At 26.2% G+C, this 24,085-nt stretch overlaps 1 protein-coding gene across 3 annotated transcripts in view; it reads right to left on the bottom strand.

The window, feature by feature from the left end:
- The window catches only part of LOC122505928 (homeobox protein homothorax), a 501,951-nt gene that overhangs the window by 452,393 nt on the left and 25,473 nt on the right, over window positions 1-24,085 (bottom strand). For all 3 annotated transcript variants that reach the window (XM_043617815.1, XM_043617814.1, XM_043617816.1), the window contains exons 4-5: window positions 22,838-22,888; window positions 10,188-10,238 (exon numbers count right to left, since the gene is read on the bottom strand). In XM_043617815.1, coding sequence (XP_043473750.1) covers window positions 10,188-10,238; window positions 22,838-22,888 — 102 coding nt within the window. The remainder of the gene's footprint in view (window positions 1-10,187; window positions 10,239-22,837; window positions 22,889-24,085) is intronic.

Raw genomic sequence — 24,085 nt, 5'->3', positions numbered from 1 at the left:
TACAATTTATTTGTACCAATGTACAAATAAATTATTATCATTCCACAGGAATTAGAATTTCCAAAAAATTTGAAATTCAAACCGTTTTGCAATTCGACAACTTATAAGAAAATTATTAGAAAACATGAAGATATCAATCACTCCGAGTCAAAAACTCGGAGTGATTGATATCTTCATGTTTTCTAATAATTTAAATTTCCATAAAATTTTTCAAAAAAAATTAACTTATTTACAAAAATTTAAATAAAATCCTTCACAGGAATTCATTATTTTCATAAATAATAAAATTTTTCATAGAATTTCAATTATTTTTAAAAAAATTTTACAGGAATTGCTAAAAAAATGTAATTATTCTTAAAAATTTAATTTCAATTCCTCGAAAAAATTAATTATTTAAAAAAATACTATTTTCAAATTCTTTAAAAAAATTCAATTATTTACAAAAAAAAATTATAATTTTTCACAGGAATTCAATTATTTTCAAATATTTTAATAACATTGTTCGAAAGAAATCAATTACTTTAAATACAATTTTAATTTATTTTTTTTGAAATGATTCAATTATTCTTTTAGATTTTAATAAAATTCTTCTCAAGCATTCAATTATTTACATAAAAAATTCTTCGAAAGAATTCAATTATTAAAGACAAATAATAAAATTATTCCCGAGAATTCAATTATTTTGAGGCATTTTAATAAAATTTTTTGCAAAATTCAATTATTTTCATAAATAACAATATTCATTACAAGAATTCAATTATTTTGAAAAGTATTAAATTTTTTATTGGAAATTCAATTATTTTAAAAAATTTTAACAAAATCGTTCGCATAAATAATAAAATAATAAAAATAAAATAAAATATAAAATAATAAAATGCTTTTTAGGAATTCAATTAATTAAAAACAAAATTTAATAAAATGCCACACAGACATTCAATATTATTCTCAAATATTTTAATAGAATTCTTAGAAAAATTTAATTATTTTTAAAAACTTTTCGTAATTCAATGATTTTTCAATATCTAATATTTTCAGAAAATTTCCAAACAGAATTCAATTATTTTAAAAAAATTTTGTAAAAATCTTCTTTAGAATTCAATAATTACATTCATAAATAATAAAATTTTTCACAGGATTTTAATTATTTTTAATACAATTTTACGTAAATTCTTCGAAAAATGTAATTAAAATTTTTTATTAAAATTCTTCGAAAGAAATCAATTATTAATTATTTTTAATAATTATTGCAAAAGTTCCTTCAGAATTTTAAAAACTATTTGTTAACAATTCGTCTTTGCGAAATTTATCGATTATTCGGAAATCCTTCAATTAAATATTTAAAAAATAAAAAATAGAAAGAATTTCAAAAGAAAATTCAATTAAACCTTTTTAAAAAAAAATTAATTCTACAGAATTGTCAGTTAAAAATATGAAAACTTTAAATTTTCAAAGATTTTAATTTGAAACTTTTTGAAAATTCAATTATTTATAAAAATTCATGCTTTCATTAAATTCATTAACTTTTAATATTCAATAATTATGTAAAATTTGAACTAAAATTAATTTTTAAATCAATTTTTATTAGAAAATTCTACGTGAATTCAATTATTTTAAATATAAAAATAAACACATAATTTATTGAATAATAGTTATATACTCAAAATTGAATTATCATAAAGAAATATAACAACAGAACTGCATTTTTTCGACTTAATAAAATTTTCAAGAATAATTACATTTTTCGAGGAATTTGATTGAAATTTTATTCAAAAATAATTTAAATTCTACAAGTTTTATTATTCATGAAAATCATTAAATCTCTGTAAAAATTTTTTTATTATTTTATGAAAATAATTATTGAATGATTGCGAAGAAATTTATAAAAAATTTGTAAATATCTGAATGCTTGTGAAATTGTTTTTGAAAATAATTTAATGTTTGCTTAGAATTTTATCAACATTTTTTTTAAATAATTGAATTCTTTTGAAAAATTGTATTAAAATACTAGATATTGAAAATCATTGAATTGAGGAAAATTTTTGAAAATCATTGAATATTTGCCGAGAATTTTATTATCATTTTTGAAAATCATTGAATTTTGGAGAAGAATTTTTTTAAATTTAAAGATAATTGCAATTTGGAGAAAATCATTTTAATGGCAATTTTTTAAACTCTTGTTGAACCACAACACAATACTTTATTTATAAGTTTCTAATTGAAACGGCTAATCTTCTTTCAGATTGCATTTATAGATTTTAAATTTTTTTTTTTTTTTTTTTTTTTTTTTTTTTTTTTTAATTTTAAAGTTATTTTAGACAAAAAATCTTCAAAATTATTTTTTATTTTCAAAATAAAAAATTATTATCATTTTCATTCGAGAAACGACCCATTATTGAGAAAAACGTTCATTAGGAAATGCGGATTATTCGGTAAACACACAAGAGAAAAATCTTGTTTTCAGATTAATTTTCAGTTTGATTAATTTTCAATCAAAGTGCAACATATACTCATGTTCGCCTAGAGGATATCACACTTATGCAAAAGTTATGTAAATGCGAACCATTAATAACAAATTACAGCACACACTAAATGAAACGTTTTATGAACTGACTTTCCGTCGATTACAGTTGTACTTTGCTTAGATAAAGTATGGTAGATCTAAACTGAAGGTATCAATAAAGGCAGGCTCATTTCGAAGGCCATTTCAAAGTCAAAAGTGAGAAAGATAAAAAGAAGAGTGGACGGAAAAAGGCAGAATAAGAAAAGTAAGTAGTGTGAGCAAGACAGTCAGGTTGAGATAGAGGAGATCTGACCGGTGTCCAATCGAGCAGAATATTATGTATGCAAATGAGGACTGACAGGCCTGTAGGATACCAATCGTCTTCACTCTAAGTTGCCCTTCCCAAAGCCAAACTCTTTTCTTCTCAATCTTGATCCCTGAAACAGCCTGTCACCGTAAATGCTCGGAATCGGTTTTGAAAAAATCTATTATACCAACAAAAACAAATAAATATCGTTATATTGTAATATGTAAAATTGTAAATCGAACAAAAAGCAGAGCGCGTATTAATTTCGACATGTCGCGATTGCGATTCGATCCAACAGTTTTTTTTTCCTAATTTCTTCACTTTTTCTTTTTCCATAGGGGCGCATGGAGGAAAATAGTTTAAACCATATGAAGAAAAACGAAGATTGAAAAATAACTTTTTTTAAAATAAATATTTAATAATTATTATTTTTCCATAGGAATTAAGATTTTCAAAAATTTCAAATTCAATCACTTTTGAGAATATTATTATAAAACATGAAGAAATCGATCACTCCGAGTCTTCGACTCGAAGTGATCCCTTTCTTCAAGTTTTATAGTAATTGAAATTTGCTAAAACCATTATATTTTATATTATAAGAATATTGCTTATTGTTACTGTAACTTCTACAAAAATATTTTCATAATTTCGATTTATTATTAATTTCTGGAATTTTTAACTAAAATTCTTCTTTAAATCATTTTTTTTAGTAATTTTTGAAAAATTTCTTTGAGAATTTTCAATTCTTTGTGTTTACAATTCAATTTTATGAAATTTCGATTATTCTGACATTCTTCAATTAAATATATATTAGAAAATAAAAACTTCAAATAATTAAAAAAAAAATTCAATTACACTTTTTGAAAAAAAATAATTCTACAGAATTGTTTATTAAAAGTATCTTGACAAATTTAAAAAAAAAAATTTTTTAATAATATTTTTTTCGAGAAAATTTAATTAAAATTGTATCAAAAATAATTATTGAATTTCTCCAAAAAAATTTATAGGAGTTTTTGAAGTAATTCTCTAAAATTTTTATTTATGAAAATAATTAAATTTTTGAGTAAAATTTTATTAAAATTTTTTATTAAAAATTAAATTCTTGTGGGAAATTTTATTAAAGTAGTAGATATACATCAAAAAATCATTGAATTGAGGAAATTTTTTGAAAATAATTGAAATTCTGCAAAGAATTTTATTAAATTTTTTGAAAATAATTGAATTTTAGAGAAAAATTTTATTATTCAGAAAGATAATTGTAACTTTGACTAAAATTTTTGAAAATTTTTGAATATAATTGAATTTCTGCGAAGAATTATATTACTTTTGAAAATAATTGAATTCTTTTGTGAAATTTTATTGAAATAATTTTTACAACATTTTTGAAATTAATTTAATTTCTACGAAAAATATTAATAAAATTATTTTTAAAAAAATTGGATTGCACAAAAAATTTCATTAAAATTTTTGAAAATAATTTAATTCTTTAAAGAAATTCAACTAAAAATGTTTTGAAAATAATACTAAAATTCTAATAAATAAATTGTAGCAAAATTTTTAAAAATAATTGAATTTCTTTGATGAACTTTAATAAAAATTTTTAAGAATAATTACATTTTTCGAGGAAATTCATTAAAATTGTATTAAAAATAATTGAAATTCTGTGATGAGTTTTATTATTTTTGAAAATAATCGAATTCTAAAAAAGAATTTTATTATTTATGAAAATAATTGAATTCCTGTGAAATTTTTATTATTTATAAAAACAATTAAATGTTTGCGTAGAATTTTATAAAAATTTATTTTAAATAATTGAATTCTTTTGAAAAATTTTATTAAAGTAGCATATATATTAAAAATCATTGAATTGAGGAAAGTTTTTGAAAATAATTAAAATTTTGCAAAGAATTTTATTAAAATTTTTAAAAATAATTGAATTTTGGAGAAAAATTTTATTATTTAGAAGGATAATTGAAACTTTGATGAGAACTTTTGTACATTTTTGAACGTAATTGAGTTTTTGCGAAGAATTATATTACTTTTGAAAATAATTGAATTCTTGAGACGAATTTCATTAAAATTTCTTTTTAAATAATTGAATTCTTTTGTGATAAGTTTATTGAGTAGACATTGAAAATAACTGATAATTTTGACAACATTTTGAAAAGTTATTCAATTTCTACGAAGAATTTTATTAAAGTTATTTTTCAAAAAATTGAATTGCACAAAAAATTTCATTAAAATTTTTGAAAATAATAATACTAAAATTCTAGTAAATAATTTGTAGCAAACATTTTTTAAATAATTGAATTTCTTTGATGAATTTTAATAAAATTTTTAAGAATAATTACATTTTTCGAGGAAATTCATTAAAATTTAATTAAAAATAATTGAAATTCTGTGATGAGTTTTATTATTTATGAAAATAATTGAATTCCAAAAAAGGATTTTATTATTTATGAAAATAATTGAATCCTTGTAGAAAATGCTATTATTTCTGAAAATAATTCAATAACAATTTATGAAAATAATTTGTAAGTAATTGAATTCTTGTGAAATTTTTTAATTTATGAAAACAATTAAATGTTTGCGTAGAATTTTATAAAAATTTATTTTAAATAATTGAATTCTTTTGAAAAATTTTATTAAAGTAGTAGATATTAAAAATCATTGAATTGAGGAAAGTTTTTGAAAAATTTGGAACTTTTGCGAAGAATTTTATTAAAATTTTCGAAAATAATTGAATTTCAGAGAAGAATTTTACTACTTTTGAAAATAATTGGATTTCTGCAAACATTAGATTAGTAATTGCTTCAAAAAATTTCTTTTAGGGTTTTCAACTAAAATTCTTCTATAAATTAATTATTTTTTAATAACTAGTTTAAATAGCTATATATTAAAAAAATGTAACTAATTGCGGAAGAATTTGAATTATTAAATTTTTCAAGATTTCTAATGAAATTCATTGAAAATTGAAATTTTACAAAATTCCAAATTAAAACCTTTTGAAGTTCATCTACTTATGAAAATTGTAAACGCAATTCTTTTAAAATTGAATTAGTTTTGAAATATTTAAGTAAAATTAGATTTCAAGAATAAACCCACACGGAGAGAGAATATATATTAAATTTTGTAAAAATATTTTCAAATTGGGGAAAAAGTGCGACAAAGCGAAATTTTGATATCAAAAAATACTAAACTTTAAAAAAACTTATATGAAATTTAGTAAAGTTATATTAGAATTTAATTAATATTCTTGATATTTGATATAATTATACTAAATTTCACATAAGTTTTTTTAAAGTTTAGTATTTTTTGATATCAAAATTTCGCTTTGTCGCACTTTTTCCCCAATTTGAAAATATTTTTACAAAATTTAATATATATTCTCTCTCCGTGCAATAACTTTAGAAAACAATTTTTCAGGATTTCGATCAAAATTCCGACTTTTTCAGGTTTTTTCAATGTTTATAAAATTCCCTGCAATTTCCAGGTTTTCCAGATTTCGTGACAACCCTGCATTTAAACCAAAATAATCAAAATGCATTTGTTAAAGGAGATGTTTCTTGAAGTAGCCCTAGGAAATGTAATATAGACATTTTCTATTTATTTCGTTTAAATTTTCCCCGAAAATTCGCTTTCAGTAAAAGAACTTCAATTTCCATCTAACGATTACTATCTTAAAAGGTTTCTTGCCCTTGATCTAGAGAGTCCACCTACAATGTCATTATTCTCCATTATTGTATACATGACTGTAGACATCAACTAATGCGACATTTTTCTTTTTTTTACTTCTGTTGGACCACGATCCCTCTTCTACAATAACAATTTCTCTTAAGGTGGAAGGCGTAACACAATGTCTGGAAATGACTAAAGTCGCTTGAGGAAAGAGATTGTGGAAAAGGAAAGATATAGAATTCGAAGGACACCGGCTATAATGCTGGACTGGTTAGAATTTGATCCAGCGTGCAGGAGTCGAGTCAAACCGATCGACAACGCCCCGAGAAGAAAAGAAACAAAGTGCACGATATTCGATAGTGAGATATCGATTCGTTCACAATGCCTTTGCCGCCATGATTCGCAAACTGTGTACCTGTTTTCTGTTCAACTATATACTATCAGCAATCATCCTTCTTCAGGTTGTAGTAAGGATTCTAATAATCTCTCATGTCTATGGATTCTTGTCAACATTTCCGAGTTGAAATTTAGACCCTCTTTTAAATCTCCCTTTTTATATCTTTAAAATAACAATAGAAAATTGGAGATTTAAAACCAATTAGTTAGAATCAAGAAAGGTTCAAGAAAAGTTTAGTGGAATTTAAAACAAGTTCAATAGAAGTAAAAAAGGGTTATAATTTAGACTGGTGATAACAATGATTCAAATTTGATTTTTGTCACACAACAGTGTAATTATTAGTCTATGAGTATGATACAGATGACAGCATTCAAAAGATTCCTCCTCGACTTTCTTTACTCGCTAAATTATGGCGGGAAACAGGGACGCATCGATAGATCACGCAAGGACCCTAAGATCAGTTTCGCTTCCGGGAATTTGATCGACTTTTTACCCTCCCTGTATCATATCACTCGGAACACACTTAAGTTACAACAAACGATTCAAAACCAAACAAGAATCTCTAAGAAAGTGGAAAAAATTGTTAATAACTTAGAGATATAATAATTTACATTAAAATATAATTGCAGTATCTTGTTCAGTTTTATGATGTAAGAATATTTGTTTTGGAATCTGGGGAAGATTTCTCACATACGAACGATGTTTGGGAGCCACAGTCATTTGTAACTGAAGATTATTCCCATTTTATGGCCAATTAAACAAGGACAGAAGGAATTTAATCTACGCATATATGACCAGCCATAAATATATGGGAGGCGTCCTCCTTTAAAGAAGCATTCGATAAACAATTGGAACAAAAGTTTGTTTAATGTCATAATTTCGTTTTCTAAAATAGAAACACGTTTAAAAACAATTTCAATAAATTTTTTAAAATACCAACTTTTTTTGAATTTTAAATTATAAATTGGCTTTAGGATCCGTGAAAAAAATGTCTTTCAAGAATAATATTGGATTACAAGTGTCATCATCTTGAATATTCCGCATCGAATAATACAAAAGTTAACGTTAGGTAACGTTAGCTAATGCTACTAACGTTAACTAATGTTAGACTAACATTAGGCTAACGTTAGTCTAACGACACTTTTTGATCACTAATATCAGATTATAACGTTAGTTAACATTAATCTAACATTAGTCTAACATTAGTCTAACATTAGTCTAACATTAGTCTAACATTAGTCTAACATTAGTCTAACGTTAGTCTAAAGTTAGTAACATTAGTCTAACGTTAACTTTTCCACCTGGGAATTATTTGAATGAAAAAAACCATTTTATGGTAACAAATGAAACAGGGTAGTGAAACAGCTTGGATAAGGGAAATAAATTTTTCCCCCGAGTGCATTGACGTTTTGAAAGAGTATTTTAACAGAAGCGAGGCGTCAATATTTATCACATTTGATGCAGCAGAAAATGAACGATTTTGAAATGAATGCTTAAAAAAATGATTTCATTATTTGTGACCTAAAATTTGTCCTTGGGAATTTAAGAGGAGGATAGAAAGACGAGGGTTTAGACTTTAGAACCAGTTCTTACCGCAACCACAAAGGGGAGAGAGTTGTGTCCTAGCAGTATGAATCTCGTTCGTATGTACTCAACGCTATAATGCGTTATAAGAAGTGTACCGCTCTTCATCTGCCGATGTCTGCTTCTTTTCTGTATGTATGTATGTGTTTTTGTATTTTCGCATATACACACAAGTGTGCAAGAATAGTGTAAGAGGAAGTATAAGGATCAGCATTTGAACACAACCCTAAACCCATCAACGATGTCTTCGTCGCCATGATGCCTTCCCTTCAGCCACGAAGAAACGTAATTATGCTAATACCCGATTGGCTCAAAAATGTTAAACGCATCACAAGCACCTCCGGCCATTGAAATTCTTCTCCAATGAACGATAGGCATGTATGGAATTTTCACATGTGTTCGATGGTGCTTAATTTTAGCCCCTGAATTTCATTTTAAAAAAAGCGACTTTCATAAATTATTCAATGTAAGTCTGAGCAAATATAGCTGAAAAATAATAATTCTAAAAAACATTAAAATCATTATTCTTTCTCGAGAGATGACAAGAAGTATTCTTTATATCATCATTTTCCATCATTTGAAAATCCAAATTCGCATAATTATAAGAACGTACCTAGCAAAATTTATGCCAACAAAATTCTTCAAATGGAATGCGCTGTTTTATCAAAATTCTAACTGGACCTAGTTTATAGTCTGTCATGTTAGATCTTTTAAAGGATTGAATACGTTAATTGAAATCATCAGATTAACATAATCTTCTGTTTACATTGTTCTCGAATCTTTTCCGTTCAGAGTATTGTACGTAAATACTCGCAAACTCGCAACAATATGTACATTTTAACCCGGAGCTCGGAATATAATGTAATCGCCGTAAATGAGGAGAATTGCTATAAAATTGCATGATAAACCGGTGCACAGTAAGGGCAGCGAGTCCTCGACAGGACAACAGTTATTTCGATGGATGTCTGCTATTTTGTATTATAAAATATCCCGGCAGAAAACGTAATAGGACGTCCCCAGGCTTTTCGATTCTCAGGAATATATATTTTAACAAAAGACTGGCAAATTGCAATAAAAAAGAAACTTTATAATTACCATCACATGCAATTTGATACAACTCGGGTAGCCTGTAATCTTGCGGCAAGCTTGCAGCAAAGAGTTTTTTTTTTTAAGTAAAACTTAGAAAAACCTTTCGTAAGCTTGTAGAATATTTTGCTACTAAAAAGCTTGCTATGAAAGCTTGGTAATTATTGCACTGTAAGATTGCCACAAGATTACTTGCTATCTGAGAAGAGGCATTAACTTTCTAAATAAAGGACAATTTTATAGTTTGGTTTTCTCTTACAGAGAGAGAAGGGAGGTGTTCGAGAGTAAACGGCTAGAAAACGAGGCAATTTCCTAGGCTCTTTAACGTCCATCGGATATAGTTAAATCACTCCACTTAGAATGCTGGCTCTAACTATACGGACGTAGTGGTGCGTCGGGCTTTCACTACAATTACGGAAAATTGCTCCTGTCATAACAGTTGTTCCCAGGTGTAAATGTATCTCATACATGGACGACGCCATATTGGCCAATCTCGCGGAAAACGAATTCTTCCTGTGTTTTACCATTTTTAATTTCTCTCAAAAACATTTAATTTTCTTATTTCCCCCCCTTTTTTTTAGATAAGCTGGCTCAATTTTCGAGTACAGTGGAATAATTCTGAAGAGGAGACTTACCTTTTCGAGTTCAAGGAGGTGAAACCGGAGGACTTGGATTGCTTGTACCATCTGGAAAAGAAACAAAAGTCAATTATTATTTATAAGACGAATAGTGTAAACATAAATCGGATTGCTTGTAAACTTATAAGAAAAAGTATTTTTAAAAAGAGAAAACCGAATTCAAGGCCTTACACACTTAAGTACATACATATTTCTCGATTATAAAGATTTCTTTAGGGTGTTGTAATTTCAGGCATTTACTGTATGGACCTTTTTTCAAACAAACGTACTTTTACGGACTTCAAGCAAATTTACGGACTTTTACGGGATTTACGTATCTAGTTCGAACCCTGTTTATGTCACATGGAAATCACAAGTCTGTATAAAATGTTCCTTTTATTTGTTAAAAATGCTTTTGTCTGTAAAATGAATGCTTTATATAAATAGATTAATTTGGATAAAACAAACTAAAAACTAAATCTCATTCCTCGCAGTTAATATTTTTGAACCATCATGAACAGCTGCACATATTTCCTCAATAGATTGTTCATTCGGTTTTATGCGTTTTTAAATATATTTTTCCGCACCATGGAGCTGAAAATGCGACAAAACAATGAAGTTAACAATATTTATAACTCATAGTAACAAAGTCGCCACCTATAGCCCCTCACTGGCACACTTCACAAAAAAAACCAAGATATTGCCAACAAAACTTAATAAATTTAAAAAATCAATACAACATTCGTGTTCAGCAATGAAATTCACGTGGAAGTTTGTGACAGTGCGTCTCCCTGATCGACGGCTAGTGATTTGAATAATTGCTTTTTAAGATAACCCTAACTCGCCATCTAGCCCCATCCTACTTTATGCGCATATAATTTCTCTGCTCTCAACAATTAAATACTGGCGAAAAGAAAGAAAACTGTGTACCATCTTTGTTCCATTTTTACCTCTTAAAATGGTCCAGTAAACTTTATATTTGTCTCTCTAAAGTGGCGATTCAATTAGGCAAAACGGCAATCTTAATTGTTAATTCAAATTATATTTATGCAATTAGGGTCCATTATGATGCCGCTCAAGCGATAAAGAAAGGATAGAGAACTGAGAAGCGTTGATAATAGTTGAGTGCCCCAGCTACCGCAATAAATGAAAGGGGTATTTTCACTGCAGCCTCCTTTCTTTTTAAAAATGAAAAAAAATTCTCCTTTTTGAAGGAAACTAAAAAATATTTTTCACCAAAATCAGAAATTCAACGAAACTTGAGAAAGAAAAAGGGCCATTTCAATTGATAAAAAAAAGATCTGGAGAATTGAAGTGGCTCCACACCGCAAGTGGGTTGAACAGTTGAACGCATTATATTGAGCGACTCAAGTATCGAGAGGAAAGGGAGCAACGAAACGAGTCGCACTTCAGGACTCACTTCGTGAAGAGGAGATGGTATCTAGCCTATATCGCAACGCTAAATCCAGTGGGCAATAAAAATGGTGCCAAGTCCGTTCTTCAACAAAGCGTTCTCTATATACTGATACCATATGGGTTGCGCACCGACACTTCAGAGATGGATTTTTGGATAAACGATTTAATGATTTTTCCCATTAAATTAGAATCGATTTACTTTTTAATAAATTTATAAATCATTAAGTTAAGTATTAAGTAAATCATTAAGTTACTTTTTGCGACGGAGGAAGATTGCACAATATAGTTATATAAATGATTCCTACGAAAAGTTGCAAATTCAATGGCTGCGAGCTTGAAAATGGTTTTGCTGTGATCGCTCTTCACGTGATATTAATTATGCGCATCGCACTTCTGGATCCGCTGAAAAGATGAGTAGAAAGGGGGATGCAGACGAGAGATTAAGCGCGCAGATGAAGAAAAAGCTCTGAAGAAACTTGAAAAGATGGCGTTATTTATAGGAGAAGCGTTTATAGGATGCCAGAGAGGTATGTAAGTGAGTCGCGCGAGGATACAGATCCATGTTATGTGCGTGATTCATGCCCGAGATACATAATACATAGCACGTATCTTCGTGACGTATACGGGCATGTGCTTTTAGAACCCAGTACAATCAAACTGTGCAAAAGAATCAGTCTTTCGCTCAGACCCGACGCGTCAGCGAGAAGAGTCAATCGGTGTCAACGAGTTTATTGGCACTCCGTCAGAATCAAATGCTGCATAAATATTAAATGTATTGCTAATATGAATGATATGAAAAGCTCTTTGCATTCACGAATTGACTCTTGGAAACAATCTCGCAGAAACAAGGTATAACTTCATCTTTGCATAAACCAAGTTCACGCGTATAATATCGAGATAATATTCACTAACGCGTGAATCAAATATTTGAAGAAGCCGCGGAGAATATTTACAATTTAAGAGTCCCATGAACTTAATAAATAATTGTATCAGTTATAATTAACGAGAGAGTGAGGTTCGCATGAAGCCAGTTTACTGATGATTCGTAATTTACGTTTTCTCGCCATCAACTCTCTTTGAGTTTATCCTTCTCTTCTGAAGGCGTCTTCTAAAGATATACGCGTATAAGTTATGGTCTCTTACTCCCCCCCCCCCCCACCTATTTAATCAAGATAAAGACACCATCGATACAATGCGATGACTTTATTATGCAAAACGTCTTTCACGTTAATTACAACTTTTGTCATTCATGGTACACCACTCTCCAGTGATTATAGTGGCTTTAATTCATTCCATTAAAGCGACAGAAATCCAAGTAACCGTCAACATGTTGTGTCGTCTCATAAATCTTGCTGCCAATTATAATACGATGTAAGATGTGGTTTTGCATTTAGCCATTTATTCAATTTAGCTTTTACAGGTACTGTACGATCTGTTGACCCTTTCTTCGCACAGAGTAAAATTCTGACATTCTTTTCCACACTCTAAAACGCTGGTCCAATTGGAGTGTGGAAAACAATGTCCTTAAATTTAAATATAACTAATGATTTACAATATTCCTGAAGCTGGACAAAATCATTAATATTGCTAGGAATTATTTAGAATTAATTTACATTTATTAAATTTCTTTATTTTTAGTTGAAAATTAAACAATAAGATAAGACTTGGATAAATATTTAATAGCCTTCCATGGTAATTCTATTAGAAAACGTAAGCAATCAGGTGTGTGAAGATTATTTTCGTGAGGGTGATTGAACTGCGGTCTCTTCATCAAGTAAGCTAAAATAAATTCTTATATACAATTAGAATTTATTAACTTGTTTGGAATAATATTGCTTTTGAACTTTACGCATATTAAATTATTTATTACTCGACTAACAACAAGTCAAGTGATCAACAAGTGAATGGTTAAGTTGTATAATATCGTCGATTAATTCCATCGACACGAATCTAATGAGCATTATCGTTTAAAACACAAAGATTCTAGCAAAAAGAGATCGACGGTCGATTCAAAGAAACATATTTTCAATTGTAATTTTATAAATTTTATAAAGGCTAGATAAGGTCATTAACTTTTTTTCATCGTTTTTTTTCCCACACTTTTATTGATTTAATGACAATCTGGTGAAAAAATAAAACATGTTTTATTGATTAATGAAAAATAAGCATAGCTTGTGATTCTCACATATAGCCTGTGAGAAAAAAGTATTAAGTTTGTGAAAAATGTGACAAAAGGTATATTGGTTTCTCTTTTTAGAGGAAAAAGAAAAATTAAATTAAACTTAAAATATAATTTTTTCTGGTGCTTATTTACATAAGTTAAATGCTTGCATATAAGTGTGTTTGTATAAAAATGACAGTGAGCCATGGCACGGATCATCAAACGGGGCGATCCACTGTCTTAATAGCCAGAGATTTATAGTCTCGACACAACGCTCTCAACATTGGGTCTAGCACAACTTTGCGAAGCACGCTTAAAGAGAAACAGAAACACCACCATAAACAAATACAAAAATACCAGAAACATAAAAGACTAAGGACTTTACTCTAAATCAGTTTCTACATTAATCATTTATACATTACAATGATGTCAACTCAGTCATTTAATTATATATTTTCAATCAAATAATTTTCATTTCTAATCAAAATAAAATAGAACTTTGCATTATTTTTTCCCGAACAGTCAACATGCCTTATTAATGATTTCAATTTTTCCAAGCATTCAATTATAATTATGTTCTTATATATTTGAAAAGTAATGTTTTGTTAGGAAGAAGAAAACAGGGTTGCCACAAAAATTTAATTCTGTTTTTCCCTGATTTCCAGACAAAATTTTGACTTTTTCCCTGACCCTGAAGAATATATACTGATTCACTCCAAAAATTATTAGATACTCAAAAAAATTTTCTGTTACATTTATTTACGAATTTCTTCAAAAGTAAAATTATTCGAAAACATCAATAACTTCTTTTTTAAATAAATATTTAATTTGTTTGGATTTTCAAATCCGAACCTTCTGAAATTAAACAACTTTTAAAAAATTATTATAAAACATGAAGAAATCGATCACTCCGAGTCTTCGACTCGAAGCAATCGATTTCTTCATGTTTTATAATAAATTTAAGATGACAGAGTGATAAAATCATTATTTTATATCATAAGAATATTGTAACTATAAATTCAAATGTTCGAAGATTTTAATTTGAACCCTTATCAAAATTCAATTATTTCTATAAAAATTCATGCTATAATGCTTTTAATATTCAATTATAATTTTTAATTTTAAGTGAAATTCATTTTTTAATAAATTTTTACTAAAATTTTTTTCGAGAATTCAATTATTTAAATACAAAAATAAATAATTTATTAAATAATTAAATATTTCTTAAAATTGAATTTTTATTAAATATTTTTTAAAGATTTGAATTACTGTGAAAAATTTTATTTGTAAAAATAATTGAATTCCGGAGAAAAATATTATTATTTATAATATTAATTAATTTCTTGTAAAGAATTTTATTCAAAAATTTTTTTAAATAATTGAATTTCTCAGAATTTTTTAAAACTTTTTCAAAATAATTAAATTCTATCGAGAAATTTTATTTAAAAATTGAAAATAATTGACATCTGACGAAGAATTTTATTAAATTTTTTTTAAATAATTGAATTCGTGTGAAAAGTTTTATTTTTGAAAAGAATTGAATTCTTGGGAAGAATTTTATTAAAATTTCTTAAATAATTGAATTGCATCGAAGAATTTTATTTCTTACGAAAATAATTGAATTGTTTCGAAGAATTTTACAAATTCAGATTTTGCAAAGATTTTAATTTGAAACATTTTTAAAATTCAATTAATTTTTAAAAATTCAAGCTCTAATGCTTTTAATATTCAATTATAATCTAAAATTTTAACACACAAAATCCATTTTGAAATTAATTTTTATTAGAAAATTCTACTAGAATTCAATTATTTAAATACAAAAAAACAATTTATTGAATAATAATTGCATGTTTCTTAAAATTGAATTCTCATAAAGAATTTTATTAATAAATTTTTAAAAAATTGAAATGAATTCTTTTGACGAATTTTAATAAAGTTTTTATAAAATTAAGGTCCTGAAAACATTCTACGTTAATAAAGTTTTTAAGAATAATTACACTTTTCGAGAAATTTGATCAAAATTGTAATAATTGAAATTCTGCAATGAGTTTTATTATTTATAAAAATAATTGAACTCCTAAAAAGAAGTTTATTATTTATACCAAAATAAATGAATCCCCGTAAAAATTTTATTATTTATGAAAAATAATTGAATGATTGTGAAGAAATTTATACAAAAATTTGTAAATAATTGAATTCATGTGGAATTTTTATTATTTTATAAAAATAGTTAATGGTTTGCGTAGAATTTTATTAATTTTTTTTAAATAATTGAATTCTTTTGGAATATTTTATGAAAATAGATATTAAAAATCATTGAATTAAGGAAAATTTTTCTGAAAATAATTGAAATTTTGCCAAGAATTTTATTAACATTTTTTACAATAATTGAATTCTAGAGAAAAATGTTATTATTTATGAAAATAATTGATTTCTTGCAAAGAATTTTATTCAAATTTTTTTTAAATAATTGAATTTCCATAAAAAATGTATTATTTGTAAAAATAATTGAATTCTTAAGAAGAATTGTATTGAAAATAATTGAATTGAATCGGAAAATTTCATTAAAATTGTAATTTTATTAACTAAATCTTGTAAAGAATTTTGTTAAAATTTTTTTAAATAATAGAATTTTGATAAGAATTTTATTTAAAATTTTCGAAATAATTGAATTTTGCAGAACTATTTTTTTCAATTCTCCGAATATATTTAAATTCTTTCGAAAAACTTCATTAAAAAAAATTGAAAATAATTGAATTGATGCGAAGAAATTTATAAAAAATTGGTAAGCAATTGAATTCCTGTGAAATTTTTATTAAAATTTTGTTTAAATAATTGAATTATTTTGGAAAATTTTATTAAAATAGATATTAAAGTAATTGAAATGAGGAAAAATTTTGAAAATAATTGAAATTTTGCCAAGAATTTTATTAAATTTTTTGAAAATAATTGAATTTCGGAGGAGAATTTTATTATTTATTAAAATAATTGAAATTTTGACGAGAATTTTTATAAATTTTTGAATATAATTGAATTTATGCGAAGATGTATAAAACTTTTGAAAATAATTGAATTTCAGTAATCAGTTGTTAAAATTTCTATTTAAATTCATTAAAAATTGAAATTTTCTAAAATTTTATATTGAATCCTTTGAAGTTTAACTACTTATAAAGATTTTAAACGCAACTCTTTTAAAATCCAATTAATTTTGAAATTTTGAAGTAAAATTATTCATTGAATAATTTCTAAGTAATAATTTTATGATAGTTCTTCAAGAATGAAGTTATTTAAAAAGAAGCTATTGTCAGAAATAGAAAAAATTGAAGGTTTTTTATTAGAATTCTTGTCAATTTCATAGTTTATGAGGCAAACAGAAAAGACCCATAAATTCAGAATTTTCTTATAAATTCTAAAAATTAAATTTTTTCCATGGTACTTTTAATAAAAATCCCTGACTTTTTCCTGACTTGTGGCAACCCTGGAAAATTTCATGTGTTTGAAATTAGTCAAACTGTCTGAAGTTACTCGAATGTACATACAAATATTTTCTTTCGTAATAATCGCCGAGTTGAGAAAAGTATTATTTTCAATAAATGTTATTATTTTGAACTTGACTAAATTTGAACAGTTACACGAGATTCCTGGCTCGAAAGCAAACATCTTGTTTAAATCCATTTTTCTTAGAAATTTGAGATGATAGAATGAGTATCGAAACATTATCGCTTTTTAGCACGCGTTGCGGTGTGATCGGGCGCAAAGATCGCGTGCAAAGTAGAAGTCGATGACACGCGCTTATATTACAGCTGACTGAGGAGGAGGATCGTTCCTGATCCTTGCCCTTCTTTCTTGAATCTTTGAATACCGTTACCAAGTTTCTTATCTCATATCAAGCAGGATGTAACCATGACCTTTTTGACAAGTCGTTTGAGAGTACAGTTTTTGCTAATGATACTACATATATATATAATAAACAAGTTAACATTGTTAAAAACGCACTTTAAATTCATATTTTCTTCCTTTTTTTGCCCGATGGGTCTCTTTTTAAGAAAATGTTTTTTTGTGAATCGAGTTCGCACGATCATTATTTACAGAGAAACCAGTACAACTCTCAAGTCGATGATAGGAGCGACACCATTAAAATACATTCTCTGTGTCATATCATTAGCTTTATCTGAGAGAACGTTCTCCGCAACGATTCACACTCTTGTTTGCCTGACACTTTCAAAAGTCAGGTATCTGAGTTACTCATCAGAAAATGTTGTTCAGCAATTCAAAACTAATGTCCTCTCGATAAAATTTATTTCTACAAGTACCGAAATTGAAAAATGAATATACTTTAAAAACGCGTTTTCAATTTTCGAAAAAAAAAAACAGTTTTGTTGCAGCTAATAGAATGGTGAAATAATTAAAGCCTATTGTTCCGAGTTCTGAATTTGAGTTTGAAATAAAAAGCAAAGAAATGAAAATAAATGAAATATAAAAAGAGCTACTTCGTCGAGAGTCGCTCACTCAGACAGTGGCAATTATTTCTCAAGCATAAGGCCCATAATTAGCATCTCATTGGCTCATTTCTCCCGTATGTAAATGCAAATGCGAATATTATTTAAGAGCAGGTAACCCTTGCTTTTTTCTCACTCACTTCTTTATCACGGGTTGACTTTCCTCGCACGCGTGGGTATAGGTTCGTTTCTCGATTTACTCGCTTGCTTGCTTTACTCTTTTCATTGCGTGGCCCCTCGTTTCGTTTACGATGCTCGCTAAGAAGAAGCTGCTCTACGCTTATCCGCCCACTGACTGTCGCCTCGAGTACTCTACACAGCAAAAGTACCTTGGCACACCTTCCTGTATTTATAAGGGAATACATATGCCCACTCGAATTAAACTTGCCACTGTTGGTCTCAATCTTCCTTCTCATTCTCACAATTCTCCGTATGCATTATATGTCCCACTTTTTAATTTTGCAAATACTATTCTACCACCCAAATATTCATTGTTTCGTTCAAAAATCTCTTCATAGAAAATCTGTATGTAATTTCACATTCTTCAAAGTGTACTCTCTAAATCTGAATTAGTAGAATTCTACTAAGAAATAGTCCAATTTTACTATAATAATTTTTAGTACTTTTCATGGAAGACTTTTCCCCTTTTCAATTAGTAGAATATTACTAACTTTTAGTAAAACTTTACTAATGTTTAGTAGAATTCCACTAATTAAAAGTCACTTATTTCACTAAATGAACTAGTGAAACTGTTTTATCGACTATTAATAAAACAGTTCTACTAATTGTTAGTTTTGTTAGTAGAATTCTACTAAGCAATTAGTAAAATCTATTAACAATTAGAAAAGATTCACTATTTGTTAGTAAAATTATTAGTAAATCATTTGGTGGAAGACTTTTCGTCATTTTATTAGTAGCTAAGAAAAAAAATTTTACTTTACTTTTAACTTTACTTTGACTTTACTTGACCAATTATTGACAAAAAAATATAAGCAATCCAAGTCAAATAAGAAAACATTTTACTTAAAAATATAAATTAAATTTTTCATAACTATAAAATCATTATCAATTCAATTATTATTTTCAACAATTTTTAACTAATATTCTTCTTTAAATCGATTATTTTTTAAAATTTTCGAAAAAGTTCTTGGACAATTTTCAAATCCATTTGTTTACAATATTCAATTTTACGAAATTTCAATTATTCGTAAATTCTTCAATTAAATACATATTATAGAAAATAATAACTTCAAATAATATAAAAAAATTCTATTTAACTTTTTCAAAAAAATTCATTACAAAATTCAATTATTTCTAAAAATTCACTACGCTATATTAATTTTAATATTCAATTATCATCTAAAATTTTAACTGAAATTCATTTTTAAATCAATTTTTACTAGAAAATTCTACTAGAATTCAATTATTTAAATATAAAAATAAATAATTGAATATTTCTTAAAATTGAATTTTTATAAAGAAATTTATAAAAAAAATTTTTAAATATTTAAATTCTTTCGACGAATTTTAAAAAAATTTTAAGAATAAATGCAATTTTTTATCATTGTTTTGAAAATTGTATAAAAAATAATTGAAATTCTGCGATAAGTTTTGTTATTTATAAAAATATAATAATAATATAATAATTCTTGCAACGAATTTTATTAAAAAATTTTTAAAGAATTGAATTCCTGTGAAGAATTTTATTTGTGAAAATAATTGAATTCCGAAGAAGAATATTATTATTTATGATATTAATTATCTTTCTTGTAAAGAATTTTATTCCAATTTTTTTTAAATAATTGAATTTCTCAAAATTTTTAAAAACTTTTTCAAAATAATTAAATTCCATCGAGAAATTTCCTTAAAAAATTGAAAATAATTGACATCTGACGAAGAATTTTATTAAATTTTTTTTTAAAATAATTGAATTCCTGTAAAAAGTTTTATTTTTGCAAAGAATTGAATTCTTGCGAAGAATATTATTACTCTTGAAAATATAATTGAATTTCTGCAATAATTTGTAATTTTTCCAAAATTAAATTTTTTTTTCTTATTTTTAACTAAAATTCTTCTATAAATCAGGGCATTAATTTTAATAATTTTTGAAAAAGTTCTTTGAAAATTTTCAAATTCATTTGTTTACAATTCAATTTTATAAAATTTCAACAATTTCAACATTAAATAATATTGAAGAATTTACGAATAATTGAAATTAGAAAATTTAAAAATAAAAACTTCAAATAATTTTTAAAAAAATCAGCAATTAAACTTTCTCAAAAAAAAAATTAATTACACATAATTGTTAAATAAAAATATGAAAAATTCAGATTTGTAAAGATTTTAATTCTTGAAACATTTTCAAAATTCAATTATTTCTAAAAATTCAAGCTCTAATGCTTTTAATATTCAATTATAATCTAAAATTTTAACTGAAATCCATTTTTAAATCAATTTTTATGAGAAAATTCTACTAGAATTCAATTATTTTAGTAAAAAAAAAATTTATTGAATAATAGTTCCATGTTTCTTAAAATTGAATTCTCATAAAGAATTTTATGAAAAAATTTCTAAATAGGTAATCGAATTCTTTTGACGAATTTTAATAAAATTTTTCAAAATAATTACGTTTTTCGAGGAAATCGATTAAAATTTTACTAAAAATAATTGAAATTCTCCAATGAGTTTTATTATTTATAAAAATAATTGAATTCCTAGAAAGAAGTTTATTATTTATACGAAAATAATTGAATCCCTGTAAAAATGTTATTATTTATGAAAATAATTGAATGATTGCGAAGAAATTTATAAAAAATTTGTAAATAATTGAATTACTGTGGAATTTTTATTCTTTTATAAAAATAGTTAAATTTTTGCGCAGAATTTTATTAATTTTTTTTTTAATAATTGAATTCTTTTGGAATATTTTATGAAAATAGATATTAAAAATCATTAAATTGAGGAAAATTTTTGAAAATAATTGAAATTTTGACAAGAATTTTATTAAAATTTTTGAAAATAATTGAATGTCAGAGAAGAATTTAATTATTTCTAAAGATAATTGAAATTTTGACGAGAATTTCAAAAATTTTTTAAACACAATTGAATTCCTGGGAAGAATTTCAATATTTTTGAAAATAATTGAATTTCTGCAATCATTTGTAATTTCTCTAAAATTCTCCAAATTATATCGTACAATTTACGAATTTTTCGTCTTTTTTCAATCAAATTATAATATTAGTTTACGGACCTTTTTCAAAAAAAAACTCTCTTTTACGGACTTCTAGCAAATTTACGGACCTTTACGGAATTTACGGACCTAGTTCGAGCCTTGCATAGGACCGCAGAATAGAAAAGCAAAATAATGGAAAAAAAGACAAGGGCGACGTGTGGAATTTGAACCATTAAAGTAAAGTCTTATTGTTCTCACATGAAAATAAAGCACTTTAAAAGCAAAGGTAATTCCAGAGAAGGATTTTTCCGTTCTGCGAAATTATCGACAAAAAGTTGAGTCGATTGACTAACAGAAAGTGAGGAAGAAATCCGTGATGGAAAAAAGAAAGACAGAGAAGAACTGGACAAAAAACTACCAAAGTAACATGCTTCGTCTTCTTTACGATAGAAACTCATTGCTCGTAGATTACGATTCGCTACGGACGTAATGAAGCCACGCCAAGTTCCTTTAGTCACAAGTGTAGGCAATACCGATCGCAAAACGATGTCGACAACCGAACCTTATAACCTCCAAACTCATAAGAAGAAGCTTCACCTCGAAATTTTTATTTTCAGCCATTTCTATTTATTATATACTCGTTAAGTGTTAACTTTTTGATAAAAGTTACTTTTAAGCCTAAAAATTTAAAAAAAATATTTACGTAAAATATTTTTAATATTATAAAAGATCTTCAAATTTTTTAAATCTAATAGAAGAAGAATTTTTGGGAGATACCTCTCCTCTAAATGATATTCAGAAACTATGTGGGTAAATTCTAAATGAGAGAAGCGTCCTCTTGAATCTCCCTTAGTGTGTTTAAAAGGTCCACTCCTTAATCTTATCTTGATCAGAAAAAGCAGAAAAGCAGGATCATTTGAAATATTTCTTCTCCGGATTTTTAAGATCCTTTCAAAAGCCCCTAAAAAAATATGCCTGCCATATGTTATGTCATACTGACCGCTTTAATTATCTACCAAAGCGATTTGTTTAAAGGAAAGGACTTTTTTTTCAAAAAATCTTATTTTACCGCACTAAATATGTTGTACTTTATTTTCAACTTTCCTTTTTATTCCTCACTCTCCTATTGAACCTTGGTTTATTGAAAGATATTTTAGAAACGAATACTAGAAATATTAATAATAGAAATATTAATTAAGAATGTTGATAATTTTTGCAATTTTATTAGCATTTCAGAATATGTCTAAAAATGTCCTTAAAACAAGAATCATTTCAGAACTTTATAACCAAATAAACCAAATAAAAACTGGAGAGTAAAAATAATTCTCTTGTCCAGTATGATTGAATAATTACAAGCTCTTATGCATTTGTATTATGTATAAATATAGGAAAACTATTAAATAATGAAATACAAACTCACCAATGAATCCACCTCTGGATCTGCTATATAGTAAGGCTTTTCTTGTCTGATCTGTAACAGAAGAAAAAAATGTATTATTATTGCTATAAATGGAAAGAAATTTTTCTTCATTACTATATTAACCAAAATGAAGTACTTGGAGCCTAATTTTTTTTTTTTTATTATTACTAACAAATTAGTTTGTTGTTTTAGAAAGAACAGAATAATTTTTGCAAAGTTGGGAAGCCATGATTATAAAAAGAAACAGGAAAATTATTGTTAACTGTTACTTTAGGTACACAAACTTTAACACAACCTTTTGCAAATTATGAATTTGCTCTGACGAGTTTGACCAATCAGCAAATTTTCTCTGGTTCAATTTAGAAAGTTAAGGAGGAGCAATTGGTACGAACTGCGAACATCAGACGAGGGACGTGAATTCTACAGCCTAGGTTATAACCGATTGAATCGTATGCCGTAGGAAAAAAAATGCTATTGAATTTATAGCAGGCATATTAACATACGTTCAAAATCAAATGTAATTCATCACGCAATAAAATATTCAGTTGCTTTTGAACGTATTTGAATATACAGAAGTTAGATTACATTAAATTCAACAGTATTTTTTTTTCAATGTAACTTTCTTGAAACATATTTAATTCTTGACTAAACAAGTTTCAAGTTTAGTCCCCAGTCTTGAAAACTAAAAGGTTTTCCTGAAAATCGTATTAATTTTTTTCCTGCTTTAACAAATATTAGATATGAGGGTGTTTTTAAATAAAGACAAAAGTCTTTTAATTTATTCTGTTATTTATTTATTTAGATCTGTTAGGAAGGAATAAAAAAAACAATTTTTTAATTGAATAGTTGTCATGACACATAAATTGAAATGCTTCAAGTTTTAAAAGCAATCCATGTCTTTAAAAATAGAAGTTTCCTGGTTAAGTTCATAAGAAATTCAGAATCGACGACTAAGCTTCTCTCTTATAAATTAAACATATTGCTGTAAATAAATTCTATGTCTGAATATCGTCTCGGCATGTTTTTCATCTTGAAAAAGTGAAATTTTTAGGTATTATGTATTTCAAAGTGAGACAAATATTTTTTAAAAACATTTCCAAGGTTTCTTGCATTGTCTTTGAAATAAAAGTATGTACACTTTTCTATTCCAGGAAAAAGTCAATGTAAAGTCAGTCCGAACTGGGGTGAGAATTTTCTAGGGATGCTGTAAACTAACAGTTAGAAAATGCTATAAACATTTAAATATAT

This window comes from Leptopilina heterotoma, unplaced genomic scaffold (assembly GCF_015476425.1).
Source record: "Leptopilina heterotoma isolate Lh14 unplaced genomic scaffold, ASM1547642v1 Lhet_38, whole genome shotgun sequence".
In the NCBI taxonomy this organism is placed as follows: domain Eukaryota; kingdom Metazoa; phylum Arthropoda; class Insecta; order Hymenoptera; family Figitidae; genus Leptopilina; species Leptopilina heterotoma.
The sequence above is the reverse complement of the archived record's forward strand: the minus strand, read 5'-3'. Positions and strand labels throughout refer to the sequence as shown.